Source organism: Schistocerca serialis, chromosome 5, assembly GCF_023864345.2.
Source record: "Schistocerca serialis cubense isolate TAMUIC-IGC-003099 chromosome 5, iqSchSeri2.2, whole genome shotgun sequence".
Lineage (NCBI taxonomy): Eukaryota > Metazoa > Arthropoda > Insecta > Orthoptera > Acrididae > Schistocerca > Schistocerca serialis.
In genome coordinates this window covers 386,797,080-386,815,490 of record NC_064642.1, presented here as the reverse complement: position 1 = coordinate 386,815,490, position 18,411 = coordinate 386,797,080, and the positions used below count along the sequence as shown (strand labels likewise).

The window sequence follows — 18,411 nt, the reverse complement described above, 5'->3', positions numbered from 1 at the left end:
ATTGGCTGCGAAAGCTAGAATTTTGTGTGTATGTTTGTGTTTGTTTGTGTGTCTATCGACCTGCCAGCGCTTTTGTTTGGTAAGTTTCATCATCTTTCTTTTTAGATATATATATATATATATATATATATATATATATATATATATATATATATATATATATATATATATAAAAGCTGAAAGCTTATGTGTGTCTGTTAATTGTGCCTGTCTTTCTTAACATGTCATAAAAGCTGAAAGCTTATGTGTGTCTGTTAATTGTGCCTGTCTTTCTTAACATGTCATCCTTACAGTAAGTAGCAATCTGTCTTTTCCTACATTGTTAATTTTGTAAATAGATATTAGTGATTGTAGTCTGTTTAAATCCAAAATGGCATTTTGTTATCTCTGGTAGTGGAATAAGAGTGCCAGCATAAGGGTGCATGGGACAGGTTTTACATCGGGGTCGGTTACAAGGGTAGGAGCCAGAGGGTAGGGAAGGTGGTTTGGGGATTTCATAGGGATGAACTAAGAGGTTACGAAGGTTAGGTGGACGGCGGAAAGACACTCTTGGTGGAGTGGGGAGGATTTCATGAAGGATGGATCTCATTACAGGGCATGATTTGAGGAAGTCGTATCCCTGCTGGAGCGCCACGTTCAGAGTCTGATCCAGTCCCGGAAAGTATCCTGTCACAAGTGGGGCACTTTTGGGGTTCTTCTGTGGGAGGTTCTGGGTTTGAGGAGATGAGGAAGTGGCTCTGGTTATTTGCTTCTGTACCAGGTCGGGAGGGTAGTTGCGGGATGCGAAAGCTGTTTTCAGGTTGTTGGTGTAACTGTTCAGGGATTCCGGACTGGAGCAGATTCGTTTGCAACGAAGACCTAGGCTGTAGGGAAGGGACCGTTTGATGTGGAATGGGTGGCAGCTGTCATAATGGAGGTACTGTTGCTTGTTGGTGGGTTTGATGTGGACGGACGTGTGAAGCTGGCCATTGGACAGGTGGAGGTCAACATCAAGGAAAGTGACATGGGATTTGGAGTATGACCAGGTGAATCTGATGGAACCAAAGGAGTTGAGGTTGGAGAGGAAATTCTGGAGTTCTTCTTCACTGTGAGTCCAGATCATGAAAATGTCATCAATAAATCTGTACCAAACTTTGGGTTGGCAGGCCTGGGTAACCAAGAAGGCTTCCTCTAAGCGACCCATGAATAGTTTGGCATACGAGGGGGCCATCCTGATACCCATGGCTGTTCCCTTTAATTGTTGGTATGTCTGGCCTTCGAAAGTGAAGAAGTTGTGGGTCAGGATGAAGCTGGCTAAGGTAATGAGGAAAGAGGTTTTAGGTATGGTGGCAGGTGATCGGCGTGAAAGGAAGTGCTCCATCGCAGCGAGGCCCTGGACGTGCGGAATATTTGTGTATAAGGAAGTGGCATCAATGGTTACAAGGATGGTTTCTGGGGGTAACAGACTGGGTAAGGATTCCAGGCGTTCGAGGAAGTGGTTGGTGTCTTTGATGAAGGATGGGAGACTGCATGTAATGGGTTGAAGGTGTTGATCTACGCAGGCAGAGATACGTTCTGTGGGGGCTTGGTAACCAGCTACAATGGGACGGCCGGGATGATTGGGTTTGTGAATTTTAGGAAGAAGGTAGAAGGTAGGGGTGCGGGGTGTTGGTGGGGTCACGAGGTTGATGGAGTCAGTTGAAAGGTTTTGTAGGGGGCCTAAGGTTCTGAGGATTCCTTGAAGCTCCGCCTGGACATCAGGAATGGGATTACCTTGGCAAACTTTGTAGGTAGTGTTGTCTGAAAGCTGGCGCAGTCCCTCAGCCACATACTCCCGACGATAAAGTACCACGGTTGTGGAACCCTTGTCCGCCAGAAGAATGACGATGGATCGGTCAGCCTTCAGATCACGGATGGCCTGGGCTTCAGCAGTGGTGATGTTGGGAGTAGGATTAAGGTATTTTAAGAAGGATTGAGAGGCAAGGCTGGAAGTCAGAAATTCCTGGAAGGTTTGGAGAGGGCGATTTTGAGGAAGAGGAGGTGGGTCCAGCTGTGACGGAGGACGGAACTGTTCCAGGCAGGGTTCAATTTTGATAGTGTCTTGGGGAGTTGGATCATTAGGAGTAGGATTAGGATCATTGTTCTTCGTGGCAAAGTGATATTTCCAGCAGAGAGTACGGGTGTAGGACAGTAAATCTTTGACAAGGGCTGTTTGGTTGAATCTGGGAGTGGGGCTGAAGGTGAGGCCTTTGGATAGGACAGAGGTTTCGGATTGGGAGAGAGGTTTGAAGGAAAGGTTAACTACTGAATTAGGGTGTTGTGGTTCCAGATTGTGTTGATTAAAATTTTGAGGTTTTGGGGGGAGTGGAGCTGGAAGTGGGAGATTGAGTAGATGGGAGAGACTGGGTCTGTGTGCAATGAGAGGAGGTTGAGGTTTGCTGGAAAGGTTGTGAAGGGTGAGTGAGTTGCCTTTCCGGAGGTGGGAAACCAGGAGATTGGATAGTTTTTTTGAAGTGGAGGGTGGCATGCTGTTCTAATTTGCAGTTGGCCTGTAGGAGGATGCTCTGAGCAGCCGGTGTGGATGTGGGAGAGGAAATACTGAGGACTTTTATTAAGGATAGGAGTTGACGGGTGTGTTCATTGGCTGAGTTGATGTGTAGGTGAAGGATTAGGTGGGTGAGGGCAATGGATTGTTCAGTTTGGAACTGGTATAGGAACTGATGGAAAGAAGGGTTACAGCCAGAGATGGGAACTTTAAGTGTGAGGCCTTTGGGGGTAATGCCAAATGTCAGACAAGTTTGAGAAAATAAAATATGGGAGTGTAATCTGGCTAGGGCGAAGGCATGTTTGCGGAGGGAATGTAAATAAAACTTAATGGGGTCATTGTGGGGATGGTGTGAGGGTGACATGGTATTAGAAGGTGGAAAGTGTAACATGAGGCTGAAACGAAAATGAAAATAAAAATATAAATATATGGGGAGAGATAAAGGTGAACTGGAAAGCAACTGGAGATCTGGTGTGAAAAAAGGCGAAAAAGTGTTGGTTATAGCTGGGCTTGTTGATCCTGTGGTGAACTTGGGTTGGTAGACAACGATGTGCACAAAGGTTAGGTGGTTGTGTTGCCGCCAAAACACGTAAAAGGGTGGAGCAATTCGGGAAAATTTCGAAAAAACTGCATGCAAATGTATTAAAAGGAGTGGTTTTGTGGTGGCAGATTGTGAAAATGAGGCTAACAATTGTCCGACGAAGAAATAATGACGTTAAAACCTGTGGGAAGTGGCTAAAAAAGATCAGTGATGTGGGAAAAACGGAAATGGAAAAAAAGGCGAAAGTTATTAAAACTAGCCGAAATGGCTGTTTAATAGCTGAAAGGAACTGTTTGTGAACTGGAAACGGTGGATTTTGTAGCAGCGGTAGTGTTGAAAGCAGAAAAAATTTTTTTGGTTATGGTTTGGAAGTGGGTTACGTATTATTGAGTATATAAAGGGCTATTACAAATGATTGAAGCGATTACATAAATTCACTGTAGCTCCATTCATTGACATATGGTCACGACACACTACAGATACGTAGAAAAACTCATAAAGTTTTGTTCGGCTAAAGCCGCACTTCAGGTTTCTGCCACCAGAGCGCTCGAGAGTGCAGTGAGACAAAATGGCGACAGGAGCCGAGAAAGCGTATGTCGTGCTTGAAATGCACTCACATCAGTCAGTCATAACAGTGCAACGACACTTCAGGACGAAGTTAAACAAAGATCCACCAACTGGTAACTCCATTCGGTGATGGTATGCGCAGTTTAAAGCTTCTGGATGCCTCTGTAAGGGGAAATCAACGGGTCGGCCTGCAGTGAGCAAAGAAACGGTTGAACGCGTGCGGGCAAGTTTCACGCGTAGCCCGTGGAAGTCGACGAATAAAGCAAGCAGGGAGCTAAACGTACCACAGCCGACGGTTTGGAAAATCTTACGGAAAAGGCTAAAGCAGAAGCCTTACCGTTTACAATTGCTACAAGCCCTGACACCCGATGACAAAGTCAAACGCTTTGAATTTTCGGCGCGGTTGCAACAGCTCATGGAAGAGGATGCCTTCAGTGCGAAACTTGTTTTCAGTGATGAAGCAACATATTTTCTTAATGGTGAAGTGAACAGACCCAATGTGCGAATCTGGGCGGTAGAGAATCCTCGCGCATTCGTGCAGCAAATTCGCAATTCACCAGAAATTAACGTGTTTTGTGCAATCTCACGGTTTAAAGTTTACGGCCCCTTTTTCTTCTGCGAAAAAAACGTTACAGGTCACGTATATCTGGACATGCTGGAAAATTGGCTCATGCCACAACTGGAGACCGACAGCGCCGACTTCATCTTTCAACAGGATGGTGCTCCACCGCACTTCTATCATGATGTTCGGCATTTCTTAAACAGGAGATTGGAAAACCGATGGATCGGTCATGGTGGAGATCATGATCAGCAATTCATGTCATGGCCTCCATGCTCTCCCGACTTAACGCTATGAGATTTCTTTCTGTGGGGTTATGTGAAAGATTCAGTGTTTAAACCTCCTCTACCAAGAAACGTGCCAGAACTGTGAGCTCGCATCAACGATGCTTTCGAACTCATTGATGGGGACATGTTGATTATCGGCTTGATGTCTGCCGAATCACTAAAGGGGCACATATCGAACATTTGTGAATGCCTAAAAAAACTTTTTGAGTTTTTGTATGTGTGTGCAAATCATTGTGAAAATATCTCAAATAATAAAGTTATTGTAGAGCTGTGAAATCGCTTCAATCATTTGTAATAACCCTGTATAGGCGGGATAAAATTGTATGGTAGATTCGGTAATGAGGAGAAGGTGAATACAAAGTAAAACTACTTGCAAAAACAGAAAGAGAAAATAAGATGACAGGAAAGATTTTGAAATGCAACAGTGACAATAACAAACGTAATTGTTGGGTGCAAATTAATGATATGAATATAATAGAGGGAAACATTCCACATGGGAAAAATATATCTAAAAACAAAGATGATGTGACTTACCAAACAAAAGTGCTGGCAGGTCGATAGACACACAAACAAACACAAACATACACACAAAATTCAAGCTTTCGCAACCAACCGTTGCTTCGTCAGGAAAGAGGGAAGGAGAGGGAAAGACGAAAGGATGTGGGTTTTAAGGGAGAGGGTAAGGAGTCATTCCAATCCCGGGAGCGGAAAGACTTACCTTAGGGGGAAAAAAGGACAGGTATACACTCGCGCACACACACACACACACACACACACACACATCCATCCGCACATACACAGACACAAGCAGACATTTGTAAAGGCAAAGAGTTTGGGCAGAGATGTCAGTCGAGGCAGAAGTACAGAGGCGAAGATGTTGTTGAAAGACAGGTGAGGTATGAGCGGCGGCAAATTGAAATTAGAAATTAGCCTAAATTGAGGCCTGGCGGATAACGAGAAGAGAGGATATACTGAAGGGCAAGTTCCCATCTCCGGAGTTCTGACAGGTTGGTGTTGGTGGGAAGTATCCAGATAACCCGGACGGTGTAACACTGTGCCAAGATGTGCTGGCCGTGCACCAAGGCATGTTTAGCCACAGGGTGATCCTCATTACCAACAAACACTGTCTGCCTGTGTCCATTCATGCGAATGGACAGTTTGTTGCTGGTCATTCCCACATAGAACGCATCACAGTGTAGACAGGTCAGTTGGTAAATCACGTGGGTGCTCTCACACGTGGCTCTGCCTTTGATCGTGTACACCTTCCGGGGTACAGGACTGGAGTAGGTGGTGGTGGGAGGGTGCATGGGACAGGTTTTACAGCGGGGCGGTTACAAGGGGATTTCATAGGGATGAACTAAGAGGTTACGAAGGTTAGGTGGACGGCGGAAAGACAAAAAAATATATATATATATATATATATAGAGAGAGAGAGAGAGAGAGAGAGAGAGAGAGAGAGAGAGAGAAGGAAACACTCCACGTGGGAAAAATGTATCTAAAAACAAAGATGATGTGACTTACCAAATGAGAGCGCTGGCAGGTCGATAGAAACACAATCATACACACAAAATTCTAGCTTTCGCAACAAACGGTTGTTTCGTCAGGAAAGAGGGAAGGAGAGGGAAAGACGAAAGGAAGTGTGTTTTGAGGGAGAGGGTAAGGAGGCATTCCAATCCCGGGAGCGGAAAGACTTACCTTAGGGGGAAAAACGGACGGGTATACACTCGCACACACACACATATCCATCCACACATTTACACACACAAGCAGACATATTTAAAGACAAAGAGTTTGTCTTTAAATATGTCTGCTTGTGTCTGTAAATGTAAAATTAGTAAACGTCATTCAAGGGTGGAATTGTATCAGAATAACTCATCGAATATAAAGAGATATTACAAGCAGTTATTAGCATCTCACTTAGACAGTGAACTGGCATCACTTAGTTCCAGTAAGATGCGTGTAGGCAAAGTTGAAGCAGATTGTAAATTGTGTTCTGGAGAGCTATGTGCATAGTAAGTGGATAAAGGATGGAAAAGAACCAGGAAGATTTAATAACGAAATTTGGCAGCAGATGCTGAGGAAGCAGAGGCTGTTGTACTTGCAGTTCAAAAGGGTTCGCACAAATGACAACAAGTGAAGGTTAGTAGAGATTTGTGCGTCTGTGAAAAGATCTATGCATGAAGCATACCACAGTTACCACCATTACACCTTCGCAAAAGATCTGGCAGAGAACCCGAGGAAATTCTGGTATTATGTAAAATCGTTAAGTGGCTCTAAGGCTTCCATTCAGTCCCTTGTTGTCCAGTCCGGTGTGACAGTTGAAGATAGCAGAACGAAAGCCAAAGTTTTAAATTTCTCATTCAATTAATCATCCATACAGGAGAAATATACCATCATTTGACCATCGGACAGACTCCCGTATGTGCAATATAGTAATAAGCATACCTGGCATAGGGAAACCACTGAAAAGATTTGAAAGCAATAGATCACCAGGTCTGTATGGAATCACAGTTTGATTTTACAAAGAGTACTCTACAGCATTGGCCCCTTACACAGCTTGCATTTATTGTGAATCTCTCGCCCAGGACAAAGCCCGAAGCAACTGGGGAAAAAGCACAGGTGACTGTAGCATATAAGAAGGGTAAAAGAACGGACACACAAAATTACAGGGCAATAATCCCTAACTTTTGTTTGCTGCAGAATCCTTAAACATATTCTCAGTCCGAATATAATAAACTTTCTTGAGATTAAGCAGCTTATGTCCATGAATCAGCATGGTCTTAGAAGGCATCGCTCGTACGAAACTCAGCTTATCCTTTTCTCACACAATATACTGTGAACTACAGGTGAAGGGCAACATTTCTGGAAAGCATTTGACATGGTGCCCCATTGCAGGCTGTTAACAAAGCTACAAGCATATGGAATATGTAACAGATATGTGAGTGGCTCGAAGATTTCTTAAGTAGAAGAACGCAATATCTGGTCCAGGACGGCGAGTGTTCATCAAAGACAAGTGTGTCATCATGAGTGCCCCAGGGAAGTGTGATAGGACCACTGTTTCCCTCTCTATGCATAAATGATGTGGCGAACAGGGTGGACAGCAATCTACGGTTGTTTGCTGATGATCCCGTGGTGTACGGTAAGGTGTCGAATTTGAGCAACTGTAGGAAGATACAAGACAACTTAGACAAAATTTCCAGTTGGTGTGATGAATGGCAGCTAATCCTGAATGTGGAAAAATGTAAGTTAGTGCAGATGGGTAGGAAGATCAGAGCTGTAATACTTGGATACGGTGTTACTAGTGTCCTTTTTGACACAGTCAAATTGTGTAAATATCTGGGCATAACATTGTACAGCGATAGGAGGTGAAACGAGCATGTGAGAACTGTGGAAAGGAAGGCAAATGGTAGACTTCAGCTTATTGGGAAAATTTTAGGAAAGAGTGGTTCACGTGTAAAGGAGACCACATATAGGACACTGGTGCGACTTATTCTTGAGTACTGCTCGATTGTTTGGGATCTGTAGCAGGTCTGATTGAAGGAAGACATTGGAATAATTCAGAGATGGGCTGCTAGATATGCTACTGGTAGGTTTGAACAACACACAAGTGTGTCACAGATGCTTCGGGAACTCAAACAGAAATCCCTGGAGCGAAGGCAACACTCTTTTTGAGAAACACTAGTGAGAAAATTTAGAGACACGGCATTTGAACCTGACCACTGAATGATTCTGCTGCCGCCAACGTACATTGCGCGTATGAGCTACGAAGATAAGATTCGAGAAATTATGGCTCATGTGGAGGCCTACAGACAGTCATTTTTCCCTCACTCTATTTTCAAATGGAACAGGAGTGGAAATGACAAGTGGTTGGACAGGCTACCCTCCGCCATGCACCGTATGGCGGCTTGCAGCATATCTTTGTAGATGTAGATTTACTCCACAGTAATTTATCTGAAATTACTTCACAAAGTGTGCTGTTTTAAACATCCAGTTGTTATAAATGTGGGCAGTTATACCCCAGGCTACCAACCAGAAAATGTAGTTATCCCCATAGGCACTGAGATTGCATCATGTTTCTGGCGTAGAAGTAGTCCTATGTTGCTTCTGGTATGATTCTTTATGTGTACAGTTTAATCAGACCATAATGTTTGCGTGTTGTGAAACTGTGAAACTTTTTTATATCTTCAGTGCTGTATCACCTATCAATTTTCTGGTAGTTGAAATAGTTCTTTGAGTAATGCCATTGCGTAGAAACAATTATGATATAATTTTGGAATATAAGTGAACTATGAAATAGAGAGCAAAATTGCATCACAGTATACTTGCAAAAATTATTAATACTCCATTTCTCTCCACAGGCACTAGCTCTAGTGTGGCATTTGACACAATGCCACAAGCATCCCTCGAAGAGATGATGTCCGGTGGAGGACCAGCGACCCTGGGCAACTACGATGATATTGCTCGCTGCAGTGGGGCTTTCAAGGTACTCAGGTCAATGGTGGGAGCATGGCTTCGGGATGTCTCTGTCTACAAAAATGTGTTTGCAGATTTTCAGATAGTTCAGTTCTACAGGTGGGATATCGCATTGTTATAGATGTTCTTCATATGTAGTGTGAATCCTCATATACAATGAAACACAGATTAATTTTACGTCTGTTATTTTATTCAGATGGTTGCGGTCACCGAACACATTACTTTATGACCCGGCTTTACGAAGAACTTTGCACAGCCTCATGAAAAAACTCTTCATTCAGGTAATGTGTAGGTGGTAATTACACAGGTGCAGATCATATTTGCTGTTTATTTTTGATAGTTTGTTTCACTCCATATGTAAATGAAAGACAGTAAATTGGACGACACTACATGTCTTCCCCCCATTTAGTGTCTTTCATTTTCTACATCTACATCTACATCTACATTGATACTCCGCAAGCCACCCAACGGTGTGTGGCGGAGGGCACTTTACGTGCCACTGTCATTACCTCCCTTTCCTGTTCCAGTCGCGTATGGTTCGCGGGAAGAACGACTGTCTGAAAGCCTCCGTGCGCGCTCTAATCTCTCTAATTTTACATTCGTGATCTCCTCGGGAGGTATAAGTAGGGGGAAGCAATATATTCGATACCTCATCCAGAAACGCACCCTCTCGAAACCTGGCGAGCAAGCTACACCGCGATGCAGAGCGCCTCTCTTGCAGAGTCTGCCACTTGAGTTTATTAAACATCTCCGTAACGCTATCACGGTTACCAAATAACCCGGTGACAAAACGCGCCGCTCTTCTTTGGATCTTCTCTATCTCCTCCGTCAACCCGACCTGGTACGGATCCCACACTGATGAGCAATACTCAAGTATAGGTCGAACGAGTGTTTTGTAAGCCACCTCCTTTTTGATGGACTACATTTTCTAAGCACTCTCCCAATGAATCTCAACCTGGTACCCGCCTTACCAACAATTAATTTTATATGATCATTCCACTTCAAATCGTTCCGTACGCACACTCCCAGATATTTTACAGAAGTAACTGCTACCAGTGTTTGTCCCGCTATCATATAATCATACAATAAAGGATCCTTCTTTCTATGTATTCGCAATACATTACATTTCCATAGATAATAGTTCAGCTAGCTTGTAATGTCATTTGTTAATGGGAACAAATCGGTAATTTACAAATGTTATCAACTAGTCTTTTTGTCTGTTGACTTTAACAAGAAGTAATACATTTTGCAAACTGAAGATACTCAAAACTATTTTAACTAATGTAGTGCGGGCACTTTAGGTGGCAGTCAGCTACAAGTGTAAACAAGTGAGAACTCCGATCACTGGGGAGAGAGGAGATGTGCTGAGGGAACAAGCCCCACCTTCCTTTTGCAAGACTGGCAGTCTGCATTTTAGGTCTGGGTTTGTACAAAAACAGAACTGGTACCCAGTGATAGAGAATGCTGAATGTTTTGTAGTAACGGGAGATGTACTCTAACCTCTTGACAGAGCTGGAGTAGCCTCTTACAACACAAAACAAGGCTAAGTACATAAAATATTTGGTAATGGCTACTGCAGTTACATCCTGAGTTTGGCAGCACCATAAACGAGGTAGTACTGACCCTACCTCTACAGGTATCTTAAGCCACCATAGTTTAAAACAGCCCCACCTAAAACTGCTACATTAAAGTATCCACACTGTACTTTCATATTTGTTATTGTATTTTACCAACATCTTCTTCACTAAAAGTACTGGGAAAATAAGAACAGTATGTATCTTGCGGTAATGAGTATTTCATATGATTTCGTCAGTATAGCCCCCCCTTCCCCCCCCCCCCCCCCCCCCCCACCCACCCCCCATGCAGGGAGGGGCAGCAATGAACCAGGATGGTGCAAGTGGGTGGTGGAGGTGAGGTAGGAGCCTAGGAGGCTCCAGTGATAGGCGGCTGCAAAGGTAACGAGTTCTTTGTTGAAGCATCTGCACTATTTAGTACAACGGGTCAGTGATCTGCTGAACACCGTGTTCTGCTGGGCTGGCTCGTTGCATGCACCTCAATGCTGATGTGGAGTCTCTGCCGTGCGCTGCTGGCCTCATTGTGTAAGCTGGCAGTGAGGCTTCCATGCCAGTAACACTTATACTTGACAATGCCATATGTGCTGTTGCTCCTGGCAGCATATTGTCTGTGTCACCGTCAGAGAAGCCCAGCACGATGAGACACTTGTCCTGCGATGGTCAAAGATGGTTGGTGTGCATGGAGAGTGATCTACTGTCCCTGGGTTGAAGTACGAGGTGCATTCAAGTTCTAAGGCCTCTGATTTTTTTTCTAATTAACTACTCACCCAAAATCGATGAAACTGGCGTTACTTCTCGACGTAATCGGCCTGCAGATGTACACATTTTTCACAACGCTGACGCCATGATTCCGTGGCAGCGGCGAAGGCTTCTTTAGGAGTCTGTTTTGACCACTGGAAAATCGCTGAGGCAATAGCAGCACAGCTGAGAATGTGCGGCCACAGAGAGTGTCTTTCATTGTTGTAAAAAGCCAAAAGTCACTAGGAGCCAGGTCAGGTGAGTAGGGAGCATGAGGAATCACTTCAAAGTTGTTATCACGAAGAAACTGTTGCGTAACGTTAGCTCGATGTGCGGGTGCGTTGTCTTGGTGAAACAGCACACGCGCAGCCCTTCCCGGACGTTTTTGTTGCAGTGCAGAGAGGAATTTGTTCTTCAAAACATTTTCGTAGGATGCACCTGTTACCGTAGTGCCCTTTGGAACGCAATGGGTAAAGATTACACCCTCGCTGTCCCAGAACATGGACACCATCATTTTTTCAGCACTGGCGGTTACCCGAAATTTTTTTGGTGGCGGTGAATCTGTGTGCTTCCATTGAGCTGACTGGCGCTTTGTTTCTGGATTGAAAAATGGCATCCACGTCTCATCCATTGTCACAACCGACAAAAAGAAAGTCCCATTCATGCTGTCGTTGCGCGTCAACATTGCTTGGCAACATGCCACACGGGCAGCCATGTGGTCGTCCGTCAGCATTCGTGGCACCCACCTGGATGACACTTTTCGCATTTTCAGGTTGTCATGCAGGATTGTGTGCACAGAAGCCACAGAAATGCCAACTCTGGAGGCGATCTGTTCGACAGTCATTCGGCGATCCCCCAAAACAATTCTCTCCACTTTCTCAATCATGTCGTCAGACCGGCTTGTGCGAGCCCGAGGTTGTTTCGGTTTGTTGTCACACGATGTTCTGCCTTCATTAAACTGTCGCACCCACGAACGCACTTTCGACACATCCATAACTCCATCACCACATGTCTCCTTCAACTGTCGATGAATTTCAATTGGTTTCACACCACGCAAATTCAGAAAACGAATGATTGCACGCTGTTCAAGTAAGGAAAACATCGCCATTTTAAGTATTTAAAACAGTTCTCATTCTCGCCGCTGGCGGTAAAATTCCATCTGCCGTACGGTGCTGCCATCTCTGGGACGTATTGACAATGAACGCAGCCTCATTTTAAAACAATGCGCATGTTTCTATCTCTTTCCAGTCCGGAGAAAAAAAATCGGAGGCCTTAGAACTTGAATGCACCTCATAGACCTGCAATAGCCTGCTGTGCTGTGGTGCTAAATCCATGATGAACTTGCTGTTGCTCCTCCTTGCCTCAAACCAGTGACTTCTACTGGCAGTTCAATGTGGCAGCGTCACCCAGTGCACCCCTTTGGTCTGGTAGAGCTGTGAGACTAACAATAATTTCATTGCATAATGATCAGTAATTACAGCTGGTAATGGCATTCTTGTTGTACATATGTGCTACTACCAGTCACATATCCTGAAACACCGCTGCCACTGTGGAAATCTGGCTTGCCCCTTGCTGCATTGGTTTGTGGCGAGCCACTGAGTCCACTGCTTCATCAAGCTAGCCTACCTCGAAACATTGCATCAACCTTGTTGAATTATTATAGTGACAACATCCCTCATGATCTTATGTGTGGCTCCAATACACTCTTCAGACTCACACTTTTGTGCCAATATGTGGTCAGTGTGGTACAGCAAACAACCAAAGCAACCATCTTTAGGTGAGTTTCATAACTGGAGTTTACTATTATTGTGCATTTCTATGTTTTATTGTGTTTGCTAAGTTAAAACTAAACAGTCAGACTAATTAAATTAGCTGTTGCTGGGAAGGCAGTAGGTGTACAACTACGTCTTTGTGAACAAACTGAAGAAATAACTGGGTTTGAAGCCAATTATTGATATATACAAAGCAACACGCACTAGTAATCTTCAGTCATAAATGTCACATGAAGATGGCTACTTGGTAGTCAATTGAAAAATCGAGGCAAGAAGTCAGCACCGTCCACCTTGCAAACCAAACGTCTTATGGTATAAAAAGCCCAATGATTGCAAATTCTGTACAGTCCAGGAAAATATGAAGTGTCAAAAACAAAACCATGCCTTTTTGCATAATGAAAATAAGTTTTAGTTCATAATCTTTTGATGTATATTTAGTTTTAATAAGATAAGAGTGTAATTAAACACATGTTAATGAAACAACAGTGTGAGGAGACAAGTACATTTTTTCGAAAATTCCTTGTTGGATACGTTTCAGTCACTTTCCGTGCAAAGTAAAATTATGTAAGAGAAATCTTGGAACTGGTGCGCCATTTTGTTGAGAAAATTTTCTATAGTATTCAAATTTTGTGCTTTACAGACCAGCAGAATTAGTTAAAGGTCTATCTACTGGCCATGATGGGTTATTCTGTACCGAATGGTTACAGTGTCAACCTTTGCCAGTGGCCTCTTTTGGATGTGGTACAAAGGGCCATGGGATCAGCACACCGCTCTCCCAGCCTTTGTCGGCTTACCAAAGCTTGGAGCTGCTACTTCTCACTCGAGAAGCTCCTCGGCAGGTAACTTGAGGCTGAGTGTGCCCTGTTCCAATCGTCCCACAAAGAAAAAATCCCTGCCAGTACCAGAAATTGAACATGGGTCCTCCAAATAGCAGTCCAACACACTTACCACTTAGTTATGGAGACGTATTACAGGTAGAACAAAAACAGCATTTATGTAATAGAGAATTTCCTCAGCTTTCATCTGGAACTTAATAGTAGAAGACTCTAGATGAGCCTGTGCTCATAATGGCTCAGATTGTCACATTTCTCTGTAATGTTTACATGCAGTCTTTGAATATGTTCAAATTATAGCTCCACAGATGTCCAAGTATGGAATGATTGTCTTCAAGTATTCACAAATTAAATATGAAAAGTCAAAGTGCTGTGTAAATATTTTCATAGCAATCCTCTCCTCATAATCTCTTCAATGGCCGTTTCTCTGACTGTAATCTCCACAAAATGTAAACAGTCATGTGTATGTCTGTATTGAACCGGGAACCTTGAAACGACGGAGAGGCTTCATGCCGCCGTAGCCCTCAGTGGTTCACAACCCCCAACAGGCCACAGCATTCCACCCACCCTACCGCCGCCCCACACCGAACCCAGGGTTATCGTGGTTCAGCCCCCAGTGGACACCCCTACCCCCACCCCCGGGAACACCTCAGACCAGAAGAGCGTTATCCCAAATGTTTGTGTGGTAGACTAATTATGCGTATGTGGAGACAGTGTTTGCGCAGCAGTTGTTGACATAGTGTAACTGAGGCGGAATAAGGGGAACCAGTCCACATTCACCGAGGCTGGTGGAAAACCGGCTTAAAAACCATCCACAGGCTGGCCGGCACACTGGACCTTAACACTAATCCGCTGGGTGGATTCCTGCCGGGGACCAGCACGCTTTTCTGCTCGGGAAACTGTCACATAGGTGTCATTTGATAGACCACCTCATTGACTATCATTTAGTGTGCTGATCTTGTTTATAACTTATTGCATTTGCTATTAATGAATTTTGTAAATACATTGTTGTTAGTCAATCATTTTAAACTCACAGATGCCAAAATAATCTCTACATAAGGCTACCTTTACTTAAATGAGGCTCATCAAATGCCTCAGGAGGCTCGCCACTCTTTGGTGGGTTCGTGCTTGGTCCCAGCCTTTGCAGCATCTTTTCCCTTCCATGCTACATGTCTGTCCTCTTGCTATCCTTTTTCACCTCCCTTTGGGATCATGTGTGGGGTTTATTGGGAATGTTCCGCTAAGACCGTTGCTGACATAAGAAGTCTCACTACTCTTTTTCATTCCCTTTTCCTTTCTTTGTTTCCCTTCTCCTGTCGTTCCTCCACTTCGGCATTTGAGATTTCTCTTTTTCTTCTTCCTCCCTGTGCCCTTCTGACGGCTGGCCCACGTGTCTGATGTGCAAGAGGTGACTGGTTAATGCATAGTTCCCAGCCCTGGGTCAACAGGTTGGGTTCGCACATACCCCTGGTAAAGGCCAGGCCCAGGGAGGGGTGATTGCCTGACCTTCTACTTTCCCAAATTGCTGATTGGTCCCTCGGTCCGGTGCTCAGGAGGTGTGTCCTGAAGTGTGAACAATCACCTAAGGCGGTTGTGCCCCCTTGTGAAGGGCGCCCCCAGTTGTAAGGACCACACCATCGGAGATGCTGGTAATCGTAGGGGATTTTCTCACAATGGGCCAATCCTCTTCACAGTCAGTATTTACGAAATTTAAACGGAATGAGCCTAATGATTCAAAGACCCTTCCGGCTGCACCACGGTTCCTCATGATTTCATGTACTGAAGACAGTCAGTCCTTCGCAACGGTAAATCTGTTTATTATTCAGAAAGGTGTTGATGCAATTGCTGGCCCTTTGAAACCCTGCTCTCATTTACAGAATGGCACTTTGCTTTTGGAGACTACTTCTGATTCACAAGCACAGCAAAAGCTTGCTGCCTCACTTCTCCACGGCTATCCTGTTTATTTCGAGGCCCATAGAACTCTGAATTCTTCCCATGGTGCTATTTACACTAGGCTGCCTGACAGTCTGAATGAGGCTAAAAACCAATCATATCTGTCTGATCAGGGTATCATCACCCTCCATTGGGTGATTAAAAAGGTAGATTACTCCTTAGTGCCCATGCACAGTCTTTTTCTCACCTTTGATAGAGTGGTGCTTCAGTCCAAGATCAAAGCAGGCTATGAAATTATCACAGTCCGACCTACATTCTGAACTCGATGCGCTGCTACCAGTGTCATCGTTTCAACCACACTAGGATGTCTTGTCAACACGCAGGCAAATGTGTAACCTGTGTTAGGGATGCACACGAGGGTGATTGTCCACCTTCTCCCCGCTCTATAAACTGCAATGGCAGCCATGCCGCCTCCTCTCAGGATTGTCCCGTGTATCTTGATGAGCAGACTGTCCAGGAGATCCAAGTAAAGGAAAAAGTGCTTTATCCAGTCACTCGCAAGTTATTGGCTAGTCACGAACCTTGCATTCTCTCATCTGACACTTATAGTTCTGTTCTTGTTACCTCTCGTTCCATGAAGGACATGGCCACACAGACTTGTGACCTTAGATTCAGCTCTAAGGTTGTGAAATCACCCACTGTCAAGGTAGCATTGCAATCCCCTCGTCCAGCCATCAATCTCTCCCCCTCACAGGGCAAAGCCACCAGCTACACAACTGTTAGGCCAGAAAGGACAGAAGGAGTACTCCCATGAAGACTTCCTACATCCCTCCAGCCAAACAACATCTGAGTCTTACTCTGCTAATCTGAAATGCTCAAAGAAGTCTAACAAAGGCAAACGGTCTTCGCCTTCGCTGACCTGAAGATCCCCTTCAACGGTGTTGCCATGTGATAGCTTAGTCCGGACGGCCTCTGTGTCGCCAGTGCGCACCACCAACAATTTTCCTGTGGTGGACTCCACAGACTGACAGCACAAGCAAGCTGATGCTTCTGTGGACCTCAAGGAGCAGGATCCTCCTGCTTCTGTGCCCTGTGGCAGCAAGTCTGCGCAGGCTGTCACTCGGCAGTCGCCGAGGTGACACTCCTTCATTTCTTCCTCATCATGACTCTTCTCCAATGGAACATTTGCAGCCTTCGGTCACACAAAGAGGATTTACAGCTGCTTTTACCATCGCAGCATCCCCTTGTACTCCGCCTTCAGTAAACAAAATTGCATCCTCACGACCGCTTTGAGCTTTCACATTTCTTCCCAGTTTGTTTCGAACTTCCCCCTGAGGTCAGCATTCCATGTCATGAGGGTGTCGTGCTGCTCATACAGGATGACACTCATAGTCAACCCATCTCCATGACTAGCCATCAAGCTGTTGCAGTTCGCCTTTTCCATCCTCTTCTAACTTTTTACCTCTGTACTATTTATGTCCCTCCATCATTTGATGTCACTAGGGCAGTCTTCCCTCAGCTTATTGGGCAGCTGTTCCCCCATTTCTGCAACTCTGTGACTTTAGTGTACATCATCCCATTTGGGGTTCTCCCAGAACCTGTCGGAGAGGTACCCTCTTGGCTGATCGTCGTAATCAAGTCAACCTCTTCTACCTTAACACTGGAGCACCTACATTCCTTTCCAAATCCTCACACACCTATTCCCATTTGGACCTGTCCTTCTGCACTTCCCAGCTTGTCCATCATCTTGAGTGGTCCGTTCATTCTGACACCTACTTGAGTGACCATTTCCCATGTGCTATTCCTACCCTACCTGCATGCACACCCAAATGGCAGGTTACTAAGGCTGACTGGCGGCTTTACTCCTCCCTGGCAACCTTCGGAGAACAAGATTTCCTCAGTTGTGATGACCAGGTGGAATATCACACTAACATTATCTTTACTGCTGCAGAACGTTCCATTCGTCACACTTCCTCTTTACCATGCCGTGTCCCAGTTCCTTGGTGGACTGAGGCATGCCACGACGCTGTTCGCGCATGGAAACGTGCTCTCCGCGTTTTTAACTATCATCTTATGATGGCAAATTACATTCATTATAAACAGATGCATGCAGAGTGTCATCACATTCTTTGGGATACAAAAAAAGCTAGCTGGATTTCATTCACTAATTCTTTGAACAGTTGCACCCATTCCTCTGTCATGTGGATCAACCTCTGACGGCTCTCTGGGAACAAGATCCATTCGCCAATTTCCGGCCTGATAGTAGCAGCCGATGTCATGATGGACCCTATTGCTATCTCCAACACCTTGGGCCACCACTTTGTGGAAATTTCGAGCTCATCCCACTATCACCCTGCCTTCCTCCATCAGAAATGAGCGGAGGAGGCTCGGGCGATACCCTTCTCTTCTCAGAACCATGAGTGCTACAATGCCGCTTTTACTATGAGGGAGCTAGATCATGCTCTCAGATCATCCTAATCGTGCGCCTCAGGGCCAGGTGCTGTCCACATTCAGATGGTACAGCACCTTTCTTTTGTGGGCAAGCACTTTCTGTTTAATGTGTACAACTGCATCTGGACAGAGGGCATGTTTCCCAGACGTTGGCATGAAGCCATCATCATATCCATTCCTAAGCCCCATAAGGACAAAA

General features: G+C 44.8%; 1 protein-coding gene across 1 annotated transcript in view; it reads left to right on the top strand.

Annotated features, from left to right (window-relative positions):
• LOC126481157 (DNA polymerase epsilon catalytic subunit 1) overlaps positions 1-18,411 on the top strand; it is a 319,986-nt gene that overhangs the window by 215,337 nt on the left and 86,238 nt on the right. Inside the window, exons 27-28 of the mRNA XM_050104726.1 lie at positions 8,837-9,050; positions 9,148-9,232. Coding sequence (XP_049960683.1) covers positions 8,837-9,050; positions 9,148-9,232 — 299 coding nt within the window. The remainder of the gene's footprint in view (positions 1-8,836; positions 9,051-9,147; positions 9,233-18,411) is intronic.